The 12,750-nt window shown below is 36.4% G+C and overlaps 1 protein-coding gene across 1 annotated transcript in view; it reads right to left on the bottom strand.

Moving 5' to 3' along the window:
* Positions 1–12,750, bottom strand: part of LOC127849915 (uncharacterized) — a 756,865-nt gene that overhangs the window by 126,002 nt on the left and 618,113 nt on the right. The window contains exon 8 of the mRNA XM_052382664.1: positions 2,577–2,844. Within this exon, the coding sequence (XP_052238624.1) occupies positions 2,577–2,844 (268 nt within the window). The remainder of the gene's footprint in view (positions 1–2,576; positions 2,845–12,750) is intronic.

Raw genomic sequence — 12,750 nt, 5'->3', positions numbered from 1 at the left:
GGCCCATAATTCCGTCCAAATGCCAGTCAGAGTTACATAACTTTGCCTGCACAGTCCCCTTATGATAGTTAATACGTGTTGCAAGTATGAAAGCAATAGCTTTGATACTGTAGGAATAAAGTGGACCTAAACACAAAACTTAACCAAATTTTCAATTTTCTAAGAATAAAAAGGGCACATAATTCTTTCAAAATGCCAGTCAGAGTTACATCACTTTGCCTGCACAGTCCCCTTATGATAGTTAGTAAGTGTTGCAAGTATGAAAGCAGTAGCTTTGATACGTAAGGAATAAAATGGACCTAAACACAAAACTTAACCAAAATTTTCAATTTTCTAAGTATAAAAAGGGCACATAATTCAGTCAAAATGCACGCCAGAGTTATCTAACTTTGCCTGCCCAGTCCCCTCATGATAGTAAGTAAGTGTACCAAGTTTGAATGCAATAGCATTGATACTTTCTGAGAAAAGTGGACCTAAACGCAAAACTTAACCGGACGCCGACGCAGACGCCAAGGTGATGACAATAGCTCATAATTATTTTTCAAAAAATAGATGAGCTAAAAATGAACAAATCCTGTTATTATTTTTATTTATGGGATAGTTGATACTGGTTGACTGAATATATACGCTTAATAACATTAATTATGAATATTTATAACAACAGTATAAAGACAATTAAGTAAAAACAACAGTAGCTCATTTTAAATAAAGGACACATTCAACCATGATAATTATGTGGGTCCTGCTTTCAAAGTCAGATGTTTGACTGTTGATAACAATTATGGTGTGTTGTAGCCTACCAAAATTATGAACATAGATATATGTTTCAAATACCAAACAAACATTAACTTCTACCGTCATATAAGATAAATTTGTGCAGCAAAAGAATACAGGCTTGGATTTAAACAATCATTTAAGTTGCCTGCCGAATATTGTCTTAAGTACATATACCAAAAATAAACATTACACTTGAGATATATTGATCTGTTATGTATCAATAAATATACATAAATTATTTTTTTAGAGAACAATTACGACTAATTTTGCTAAATGGGAAAACATCTGAGCAAAAATGGCAACATTCAGGGCCAGTATCATCTGATAATATAATACATAAACATAAATGTATTTTTTAGCAATATATATATGACATTATTATTAAGCGAATAGTACAATTAGATAAAAAAATCATTCCACAATAGTTGTGGACAATTAAAGGTGCTTCTCTCCTAAAATTGTTGAAGGTGCATTATTTTCTAATATAGAATACATTGACATTATGTTCAATTCAATTCAGTTGAATTATTGATATATTCATCCTTGGTAAACAAATACATATAACTGTATGCTTGCTATATACTTACAATAATTACTATTTATATATTAAATTAACAACTTGATTATGTTTAGTGCCATCATATGCACATTTTAAGAGACCTTTCTATATCGTTTTTAATCACGTAAAAGACGCAAAACACGCCGCACGTGCCAGTAAGCAGCATTATTTGTGTCGTAAATACCCAACGATTCTTCGTAGTAATTTAACGCACCTTCATATTCTCCTTCCATTTCATAGCAGTGTCCCAGCAAGTTCACTGCAGTCTCTTGGTGATACAGGTTGATTTTATTTCTTATATCACATATATAAGACTCCAAGACACGCCATGCATGAAGCTGTTTATTACGAGCACCAAGTCCTCCATACGTGAGATACTGCAGATAGTATAGAAACGGACGAGCATCCACCTCAGCACTGTCCATCCAGTGTTTCTCAGTGAAATTTCTCTGCTTCACTTCCTCGTCAGTGATATTGCGATTCATTTCAAACAATAAAATGAAAGGGGCACAGTGCGATTCCTGTCTTGAAAAATTTACACAGAATGCGAATGGCAGTTCACTGTTGTCAGTGTTGCCTAATAGCATATCAGCAAACACCTTCAGATCACTGTCTCCCCGTTTTTGTCTACATCCACACACAGCCTTGACCTTGCTGTAATACCTCCTCTCCACGTCCTCCAACACTCGAACTGCCGCTTGAAGATGACCACTGCAGTATAGCATAGAAGCAAACTTTAAGCGACTAGTAGCTACATCCAAATTTAAGGAATATTGGACACGCCTTATATTTTCGCTGTCAAGACCGTTTTGTAGTCGCAAATAGTAAGATGATTGAACTGAAATTTGTAACGCATAAAAGTGTTTAATCAATTCAAGAGCAGCAGTTTTTGACATGGCATTCCTTGAGTTTTCAAAACAATTGCATATTACATATTTTAATTTATGCTCGAAGGTTGTATGAGAACTGCTCTGTTTATGTTTAAAGACAGTTAACACTTGAATCAATCTTTTCAAGCAATCATGCTTCAGCAGTAATCGAATGCTGCTACTTAAGCATACACCTCTTAGTTCTCCAGCCTGTACAGTGTACCGCATACTACAGGATTGTGACCGACAACTTATATTATCTATACCAATACAAAAAACATCTTGTAAGTTATTCCTTATCAACGAGTCTATATACACTAAAAGGCGTTTCTGCGGCAACTTTGAGACTTTCCCATCGAACAAGTTCACACCTTCTATGATATAATGCGGAAGCCTTCCCAATCGCAGGCATCGCCTCAATACGTGTAAACAGAGCAAAAGTACAAACATAAGGTTGTGTTCGCACCACAGAGAAGGATGTGTTCTTTCTATGGTGAAAAACATTAAAGTTTTACAATGAAAGCTTGTAATAGCATCCCCCACAATGTAAGCAAATAATGATTTTTTGATAAGTTTTAAAACAATGTAACATTTTATTTGAGTCATATTGAAGCTAAATGTCAACATTCGTTCTATGAGGTTTGGAGACAGTCGCCATTCTTCTCGTTTGTAATCACTGTCTGGATGTCCTGCTGGTACCAGGAAACACGGAGCTATCCGTGCAGCCTCGAGAAGCTGAACAGGTGGCCAGTGTTTACCTCTACATCTGTCTATCCAGTGCTGTATTTCAGGAAGAGGTTTGCGTACATGACATGCCTGTACAATATCCCAGTTAGGCACCCAACTCACAGAAGGCCCATTTTTAGTTGCCTCCCCTCGATCTCTAGCGTTATACGCTATGGAACTTTTCCATCTTTCAGCGCTGAACAGTATTTGCCCAGAATCTTTCCTTACCAACCTGTCATCGGTTAGACTGGTCGCTGGTTCCGGTGTGTATCTTTGGATGACTTGTAGCAAGTACTGTTGAGGTGGAGTGGTGTTGTCGTGGAGCATCAGAAGGTTATACATCCCAGTCCTCCAGTCTTCCCAGACTGTCATGATATTGAATCTGTTGTCACTTTGTAGGAAATCTATATCAGACTGGAGACCGGGAGTTGTGGTCCCTTCCGACTGGCTCCCGAAATGAAAACACTCAATGTTCATTCCTTGTATATGATATGCTATTTTCTCAATGTGCTCCCTCCGCAAGAAAGTTCTCCTCCGCTCCAATACAGTTTCCTTCCCAGCTACACTGTCGTCAAGTGCGTCAAACATCCGAATCGACAATTCTTTGAAATGCTCTGGAATCTAAATATGCATATATGATATTACTTTCAATTAGTATTGATCATTTGTACGTATATATTGAGCATAGTTTTGCAATATTTTCGATACACATTGCGTATATTATTTGTTTAATTTGATATAAATTACTTAATTGTTTCTGTTGATAACTCTTTACTAGTACATCTTATTGTATCGTTTGTATCAAACAAGCAGCAGATGAAATATATCAACACTAAATGTATTGATAGTACTTAATATAAAATAGTTTTAAGTATGTAAGTATATTAAATCAACAAACATGCATACGAGAACTAATAAATCCTTACGCGCGCTGATAGATATAAATCAGATATTATTCAAAATCAATAGGTTGAAGTCTTATTTAAAATTGTGATTTGCTCCGTTTGATGAAAGAATATATTTCCAATTGAAGGATGTATGTTTTGAATATTTTTTAACCCAACATGTGTCATTATGTAAATGTGGATGCCCAGGTTGCCTGATTGTGAGTTGGAGACCGACCCGTCGATTCGCAGGCCTGCCAGTCGTTGTTTCAGTTAGCCAGTCAAAAAGTATATCAGTCACTCCTTGTGTCAAGGCTGTCTATCTATATATTTGTCTGTCTGTCTGTTCCGCTCTGCCTGTCCAAAGAAAGACTGACTTACTTCTTCAACGATGCCTGTCTGTATTCTTAACTTCAGATTAGACTATGCAGTCATCATAGGCTGATCAGGGTCGACACTTTCCGCCGAAAGTGGATTTTTTTCTGAAGAGTATTCTTTTAAAAGAGAAGAACACTAAAAAGCGGAAAGTGTCGTCCCTGATTACCCTGTGCGGACTTCACAGGTCTGTGCGGAATACACAGGCCGGTACGGACTGGCTATTGTGGGACGATATTTTAGGCACATGCCTTAAGCCCCGTTTTCACAGAGCGCGCTTCATGTATATATGTGGCTTTCTTGTCTGTCTATTTTTACATTTCTGTGTGGTCAACTATCAAATACAAACAACTAGTTTACAAACAAATGCTAATGATATACCTGCATGATTGATTGAAGGTTTTGATGACGCTTTTTGTTCGACGCTCTTCTGACACCAATATCGCTTTTCTAATAAAAAACATGTACCATGATAAGCAAAAATTATATACTAGAAACTCTATTTATACGATTCGAAATTTGGATGAAAATATACTTACAAGTTAATATCAATTTACATAAAAGTTCACACCAGTTAATTACATGGTCTACTTGATCAAAGTGACTTGCCTGTCATTGGCTTTTATGGATAATCATATCCAATATATATTTGAATCAGATTGTTGAGAATCACAATGCATTAATATCTTATGTTGTAGAATAAATACATAATTATTTAGTATTCAAGTGTTTCGCTTGTGTATTCATAAAAGGGAAATATTTAGATGATAATACACGGCTGAGCCGGGGCAGGCAGTGATTATCGGCCCGCAGGGACTATAACGGCCCGTATAATATATACCTTTAATATATACCTTACTTTGTTTTGTTTATCTTTGTTTTGTTTTTTCTCTAAAATGTATTACTGAATCAGCTGTTTGTACTTTTATTTTCATTCAATTGATTACGCATTTATGACGTATTTCTGTGACATAATTTCTGTGACGAAACAACAGTTTCAGCTACCTATTCGGACGTGGAAAGTTTAGATAGAATATTTTAGAGCATCGAACGAAAACAAAAACGTATTTCGGATTGTGCATTTGTCGTGCACAATTGGAAGCTTTGATACAATTCTTGTAATCGCTCTGACAAGTAATTCAATTTTATAAATCGTGTTTTTGGTGACAGTGGGTAGCATTCGCTACAATCGTTTAAAGGGGCCTTTTCACGGATTTTGGCATGTTTTGAAGTTATTCATTAAATGCTTTATATTGATAAATGTAAACATTGGATCGTAAAAGCTCCAGTTAAAACTCAAGAATAAAATTTAAAAAGGAAAAAAACATTGCCTGGAACAGGTTTCGAACCAGTGACCGATGGAGTCCTGCAGAGGTCCTGACGTAAAATCGCTTTAGCCCTCTCGGCTATTCATCCGAGTATACAAAGTAGTGTATTGTATACCTCATATACGCAATCTTCGTAGTTTCACAAAAGTTAACGACAACAACAGAACTCTCCAAATTATTCAATCGTTTCGCGTTGCTACGCTTTATAAGTTTTAGGTTTTAAAATCGTCAAAAGATGCATATAATGGCTATATTTGACCATGGTAAATGTTCAGTAATACTGTTTCCTTAAAAATATCATAACTAAAACAAAAATTTGCGAATCTGAAACAACTTTTTGCAATTTGGTCAATTTACAAATACGTGAAAAGATCCCTTTAAAAAAGTATGATTCAAAATAAATATAGATAAACGGATAGAATACAAAAAAAAACGGATTGCACATCGTTGTCATTTAATTATTGTAAGCATCTGATTAAAGTTGTCATAGAGATAATTGTGTCTTTTATTTTTTAAATGTTGCTGTTTTGTGAATCCCGTTAAAGCTCAAATAAAGGCATCAATCTAGTGTGAAGCACAGCTTTAGTTTCAATCGATATTTGTATTATCCTAATTGTGTGCTACCTGTCATTTAATAATCTAATAATGATTGATTATTTCGTTGATTTGTGGCTAAGGCTGAATGTGGAAGCCATTTTTTTCCCAGTTTAACGTCACGCGCACATATACTGAGGGCTAATTATAAATAATCGACCCTAGGGCCGAATATTTATAATGACCCCGCAACGGTGATAAGGGTATGGCAAACTGTACAAATTTGTTACTATATATAGTAAGGTATGTATTATATACATATTTAGTTTTCTTTGGAAAAAATGACACTCGAGCGTGGTTTATTGTGGCAATTATATTTGTTGATGCTCCGCTGAGAAGGATGTAGTGGTTATTTAACAAAAAATGAAATATGAACCATTGGTTTTTACGGCAATCATGAACATGTAACGCTAAAACAATTTTCTGAAATGTATCCTATAACATAATCAGTTTATGCTATCTATGTTTCAGTGACTCAATACAATCAGAGCATTTCCAAATGACCTTATATTTAGACAAACACTTACGGCAGAGCTAAGCCGGGCGTGATTCTTTATATAGCATATAATACTTTATGTTCTTAACTTAAATTATCACTGAGCCAGCTTTTCGTAAATATATTTACATTTAGTTAAAAACGCAATTTATTATGTTTCTCGTTTGAAATAATTTCTGTGACGAAACGCAACAGTTTAAGCTACTATAAGTATTGTGTAAGTTATAATGTTACAAAAACATGCTAACATAACATATAGGATTCTTTGAAAGCACAAACCTTGTTCTGCATCCTTGATTCTCTTGGCGCGGCTTCCATATCCACTGAAAGGTTCCACATCTTGCTAAACGCAACCTGTACTTCTTCAAACTCGTGTAACCTGAACGTATCAAGAATTAATCATTATTAACATGTGATCTGCGATACTATTAGGATGCTTCAAACGTTTAAATATAAGGTACATACCCCAATCAAATAAGAAACAATTTAACTCAGAGTAATATATCTATTTAACTTCAAAGCTCGAAATAAATCACATCATGGAGCATATCATATTTTGCGCGTGCACATCACACTTTGTAGCCACCAATGCGAGTTGGCCCCGGTCAAATTTGTAAATAAAGAGAACATTGATTAAGTAAGCTCTTTTTGAGTGTCTAAATAATAATGAATGTCAGGCTTGAGTTGTGGTGATTTTTCTTGGATGTTTGTAAGTTACCAAAACATTGGTATTGTAACTAAAGCTGCATACAGGAAGTAGAATTAATGCAATTCGAACACAGGTGTAATGCTGGCTCCGGACAGTATTTCTGTTGAAAATTTGGCGTATGGACATTGAACTATTACAAAAAATCTAACCCTTTGACCCCCAATTTTCTCCATAGCTGTTTAGTACTTGGTAAGTTATCTATGGAAAAAACATTGTTTTCATGCACCTTGCTTCTGACGGAAAGTGGCAGTTTATATGTGACACGGGCTTAAAAAAGCTCGGAAACACACATAATTCTGATGATTTCGTTTGAAATAATCAATACTATATCATTTTTCCTCAACTCATTTGATTGAATGTTCTTGATTTTTCAGAAAAAACACTTTCAACCATTCTGGAAATGTGCTAGGTTTATTTTCTGATTTGCAAGGTGACCAGTTTTCAGACATTGGTTCACTCCTGCTTGTGTACGAGATTGGCCGAGACTTAAACACTGTATATTGCCACCTAAGGGAAACATATTTTATTCTGTATTCTGCTTTCAAGGGGCTATGCCATATAAAGGTGTACCCAAGGGCCGGATAAACCAAAAGCGGTTCAAAAAAACACTTTGTTGTCATATAATGGCTACATACTGTCATCTAACCATCCTGACATTAAATCTGTAAACCCAGAAAAAAGATATTGTCGCCCCGATATTTAACGATTTGATTGCATCGGTGGCTAAAAAGAAAACACGATGGATGGGAAACGGATCCAAACAAAAACTTTGGAAGATTGCAAACCAAAATATGATTGGCAAGCCACCGAGAAAACAGAAGACGTTTTACGGTTAAATTGTGGAATTTGCTATGCCAACTTTGACACTTAACTGCTAAACTAGTAAAGCAATGATTCTTTTGAGATGAGGCAGTGGCGTTAGTGTTCATTTAATTAGCTTACTAGTTGGCTTGTGTTTTCTTGTCAACGAAAAATAAAGAAATAGTTTTTAGTCATGAGTTGTAATGTGTAAGTGTATTTGGATCATAATTCAGAATGGAAAACCTAAATACTGTTTAAGAAACGAAATATATTTATTATAATTGCTGCAAATGTTACTGTAAAGTCAGTTATACCCCCTTAGATATCCAAGAACACAGGTACATGTAGTACAGTACTACCTGTACTTTTAGATATGGAAGTACAGGTACTAATTGATTTTCAGCGTTACTCCATTTCTTTCTGTCAGTGGGAGTACCGTTACTTATTTCACAAATCCTTATCTGGAGCTCTGAGTAATAAAGGGTATTATGTTTCCTTTTGAAATGCATTTTATAAAAAATGCACCAGATAATTATGCTGTTTATTGTAACTTTATTATTACACATGTTCTCATTCAATGATTCCATTAATCAGTTTGACCGGTGTTTGGTTTTATTTTAAAGCAAATTGAATTATTATCATGTTTAAAAAATATCCGAAGAACTTCAAAAATACATAAGCCTATTAAAACAAGGGCTGTTTGTAAAACATGCATGCCCCCCATATGGGCTGTCCGTTGTACTGGCAGCCATTGTGTGAATACAACTTTTGTCACTGTGACCTTGACCTTTGACCTAGTGACGTGAAAATCAATAAGGGTCATCTGCAAGTCACGATCAATGTACCTATGAAGTGTCATGATCCTAGGCAAAAGCGTTATTGAGTTATCCGAAAATCATTTTACTATTTTGGGTCACCGTGACCTTGACCTTGTGACCTCAAAATCAATAGGGGTCATCTGCGAGTCATGATCAATCCACCTATGAAGTTTCATGATCCTAGGCATATGCGTTCTTGAGTTATCATCCGAAAATCATTTTACTATTTCGGGTCACCGTGACCTTGACCTTTGACCTAGTGACCTGAAAATCAATAGGGGTCATCTGCGAGTCATGATCAATCCACCTATAAAGTTTCATGTTCCTAGGCATATGCCTTCTTGAATTATCATCCGAAAATCATTTTTTGTATTTCGGGTCACCGTGACCTTGATCTTTGACCTAGTAACCTCAAAATCAATAGGGGTCATCAGCAAGTCATGATCAATCTACACATGAGGTTTCATGATCCTAGGCGTATGCGTTCTTTAGTTATCATCCAGAAACCATTTTACTATTTCGGGTCACCGTGACCTTGACCTTTGACCTAGTGACCTCAAAATCAATAGGGGTCATCTGCGAGTCATGATCAATCTACCCATGAAGTTTCATGATCCTAGGCGTATGCGTTCTTGAGTTATCATCCGGAAACCATTTTACTATTTCGGGTCACCGTGCCCTTGACCTTTGACCTAGTGACCTCAAAATCAATAGGGGTCATCTGCAAGTCATGATCAATGTACCTGTGAAGTTTCATGATCCTAGGCCCAAGCGTTCTTGAGTTATCGTCTGACAACCACCTGGTAGACGGACGGACCGACCGACTGACCTACCGACCACATGAGCAAAGCAATATACCCCCTCTTCTTTGAAGGGGGGCATAATAACAGATAAGTATTGTATTATTACTAGGACAATCGCCGGTGCATTTCTGAATTGTTGGCATGTGGCTTCAGAACAAAAGGCCACTGGGTGTGTTAATTGCCCATTCTACCAAGTGACAATGTCTGCTTCTTTAATTTACTCCCGATGTTTTGATAAGCATGTGTCAACCGTGAAAAGTATTGTATATTCGTAAACAGATTATAAGTAGCAAAGTAGGTCACGTAGCAGAACGAGATTACAGAATAAACGAAAGTACTACAATTATTAATAATAAATTGAAAAAAAATGTCTTCTAATACGTAAGAATAATTGATTAAAACACATGGAAATCTAAAATGTAATAAGGATCATTTTGTTTTAACCCAATGCGTACAATATCCCTTACAGACTCTCTTATTTTTATTGAAAAATTACTTCGTCCATTGTTCATGAATTATAAATACATTTTCGGAAAACGCTTCTGAAGGTCACAATATACCAAAAAAATTCCTTAACAAATTCAATGTAAAAGCAACAACTTCAACGAAAAATAAAGTCAAACTTTTGCGCGTAGACACCCCTATACCCATACCTTTTCTTAAAGAGCATGCCAAGCCGAATGGATTTACTAAATAAACAAGGGCTGTCTGTAAAACATGCATGCCCCCCATATGGGCTGTCCGTTGTAGTGGCAGCCATTGTGTGAATACATTTTTTGTCACTGTGACCTTTGACCTAGTGACCTGAAAATCAATTGGGGTCATCTGTGAGTCACGATCAATGTACGTATGAAGTGTCATGATCCTAGGCAAAAGCGTTCTTGAGTTATCATCCGAAAATCATTTTACTATTTCGGGTCACCGTGACCTTGACCTTTGACCTTGTGACCTCAAAATCAAAAGGGATCATCTGCGAGTCATTATCAATCTACCTGTGAAGTTTCATGATCCTAGGCATATGCGTTCTTGAGTTATCATCCGAAAACCATTTTACTATTTTGGGTCACCGTGACCTTGACCTTTGACCTAGTGACTTCAAAATCAATAGGGGTCATCTGCGAGTCATGATTAATCTACCCATGAAGTTTCATGATCCTAAGCGTATGCATTCTTGAGTTATCATCCGGAAAACATTTTACTATTTCGGGTCACCGTGACCTTGACCTTTGACCTAGTGACCTCAAAATCAATATGGGTCATCTGCAAGTCATGATCAATGTACCTATGAGGTTTCATGATCCTAGACGTATGCGTTCTTGAGTTATCATTCAAAAACCATTTTACTATTTCGGGTCACCGTGACCTTGACCTAGTGACCTCAAAATCAATAGGTGTCATCTGCGAGTCATGCTCAATGTACCTATGAAGTTTCATGATCCTAGGCCCAAGCGTTCTTGAGTTATCGTCTGACAACCACCTGGTGGACGGACCGACCGACCGACCGACATGAGCAAAGCAATATACCCCCTCTTCTTCGAAGGGGGGCATAAAAAGATAGGTCATCCAGTATGTAAGAAAGAACTCGACGCGAATCAACGGTCACTGTTTTAAGGCCACCTTTTTACCGGCTGATCTCCAGTTGATGAGGGTTTCCTGCCATCTGTCAAAATCTTATGTAGTCTCCAACCTATAAGCAAAACACTAAATTTGTAGTATACAACAATGTTTTCCCTACCACATGCACACAGAAATATTCAAAAATAAAGTCATGGCAAGTGCCCATACAGAGAATTGTGACCACCGCAAACAAATGAGCTAGTATTGCGATGGATAATAAAGCAATCAAAATTATCAATAATCGGTTTAAAACTGATATAAATGCTAAAGAACGATATGTTTGGTGAAAAATGATATTATTGGAGGGGAAATTGTATTTTGTGGGGAAAAAATTCTGGTAGGGGAAGACTATCGGCGTCACTTTCTTAGTAAAAAAACCCTGAAAATATGCTTTATTGCAGCATAATTGTTATATACAGGCCTTTATTTTTAGATCTAATATTAGAAACAAGTGGGTCAAACGTCCAAGGTTACTTTACTGCCCCAATTATTAGGCCAGATTTTAATTGAACAGAAGTCAACAGATCATTTAGCCGGATTTAATTTGACAGCAAGATAACGGATCAAACCCGTAAAACTGAAATTACACAATGCAAAAAACTTACAAAATGCATGACAAAATAATCCGTAAAATAACAGCGTTACACAACAATTAAAAATGTAATCTTAGGCCTTTAGCATTATACAAGTATTGCATACAGTACAGGCAATGTGTACTTTGACAAAAACGCGTGTCCGCTGTGTTCAATTTTCCCGATGGGTGACATTTTGCGGGGGGGCGGACACACTACTGACCGCGGTGTTTGGCGAACACCCGAAATTGCAGCGATTGCACGTTATCGTTAACGGGAACACCTGTGATCACCGCAATGCTGCGCAGCCACCGTAAACACCTGACTGCGAGGGTCATTCACACGTTTTAAATGTACATGTACAAAATAAAATCATATACTTTATGTACATGTAGATATTAAGTGCACATTTTTTATGTGTACTTAAACTCAGGCAGTACATTAAGTCGGAAACTAAAACTAAGCGTTTAGATGATCAATACAATTAACTTTTATGGTGTTAATCAATGCAATTGCCCTTTTTGTTTTCACAAAATTGGGTTTCATTTTTCCCGATTTCCAGAAAATGACTTGTACGTATTGCATGAAATCTAAATATAGCGTGTTTGATTTTAATTTTATTCAGATGAAATGTCAATTCCAAATCATTCGCGAGCTACCCCGGTACTTGAGAAGAAATTCACTACGAAACTTTAAATCGAAATTAAAAGATCCCAATGTTGTCTGCGCTACGAAGATTTTGTGTCAAAAATAAATACACCCACGCCAATTATTGCGCGCTTTTTATGGTTCAGAACAAAGAAAATGAAAATATCATGGGCA

Source organism: Dreissena polymorpha, chromosome 11 (assembly GCF_020536995.1).
Source record: "Dreissena polymorpha isolate Duluth1 chromosome 11, UMN_Dpol_1.0, whole genome shotgun sequence".
Lineage (NCBI taxonomy): Eukaryota > Metazoa > Mollusca > Bivalvia > Myida > Dreissenidae > Dreissena > Dreissena polymorpha.
This window is presented reverse-complemented; position numbering and strand designations above follow the sequence as displayed.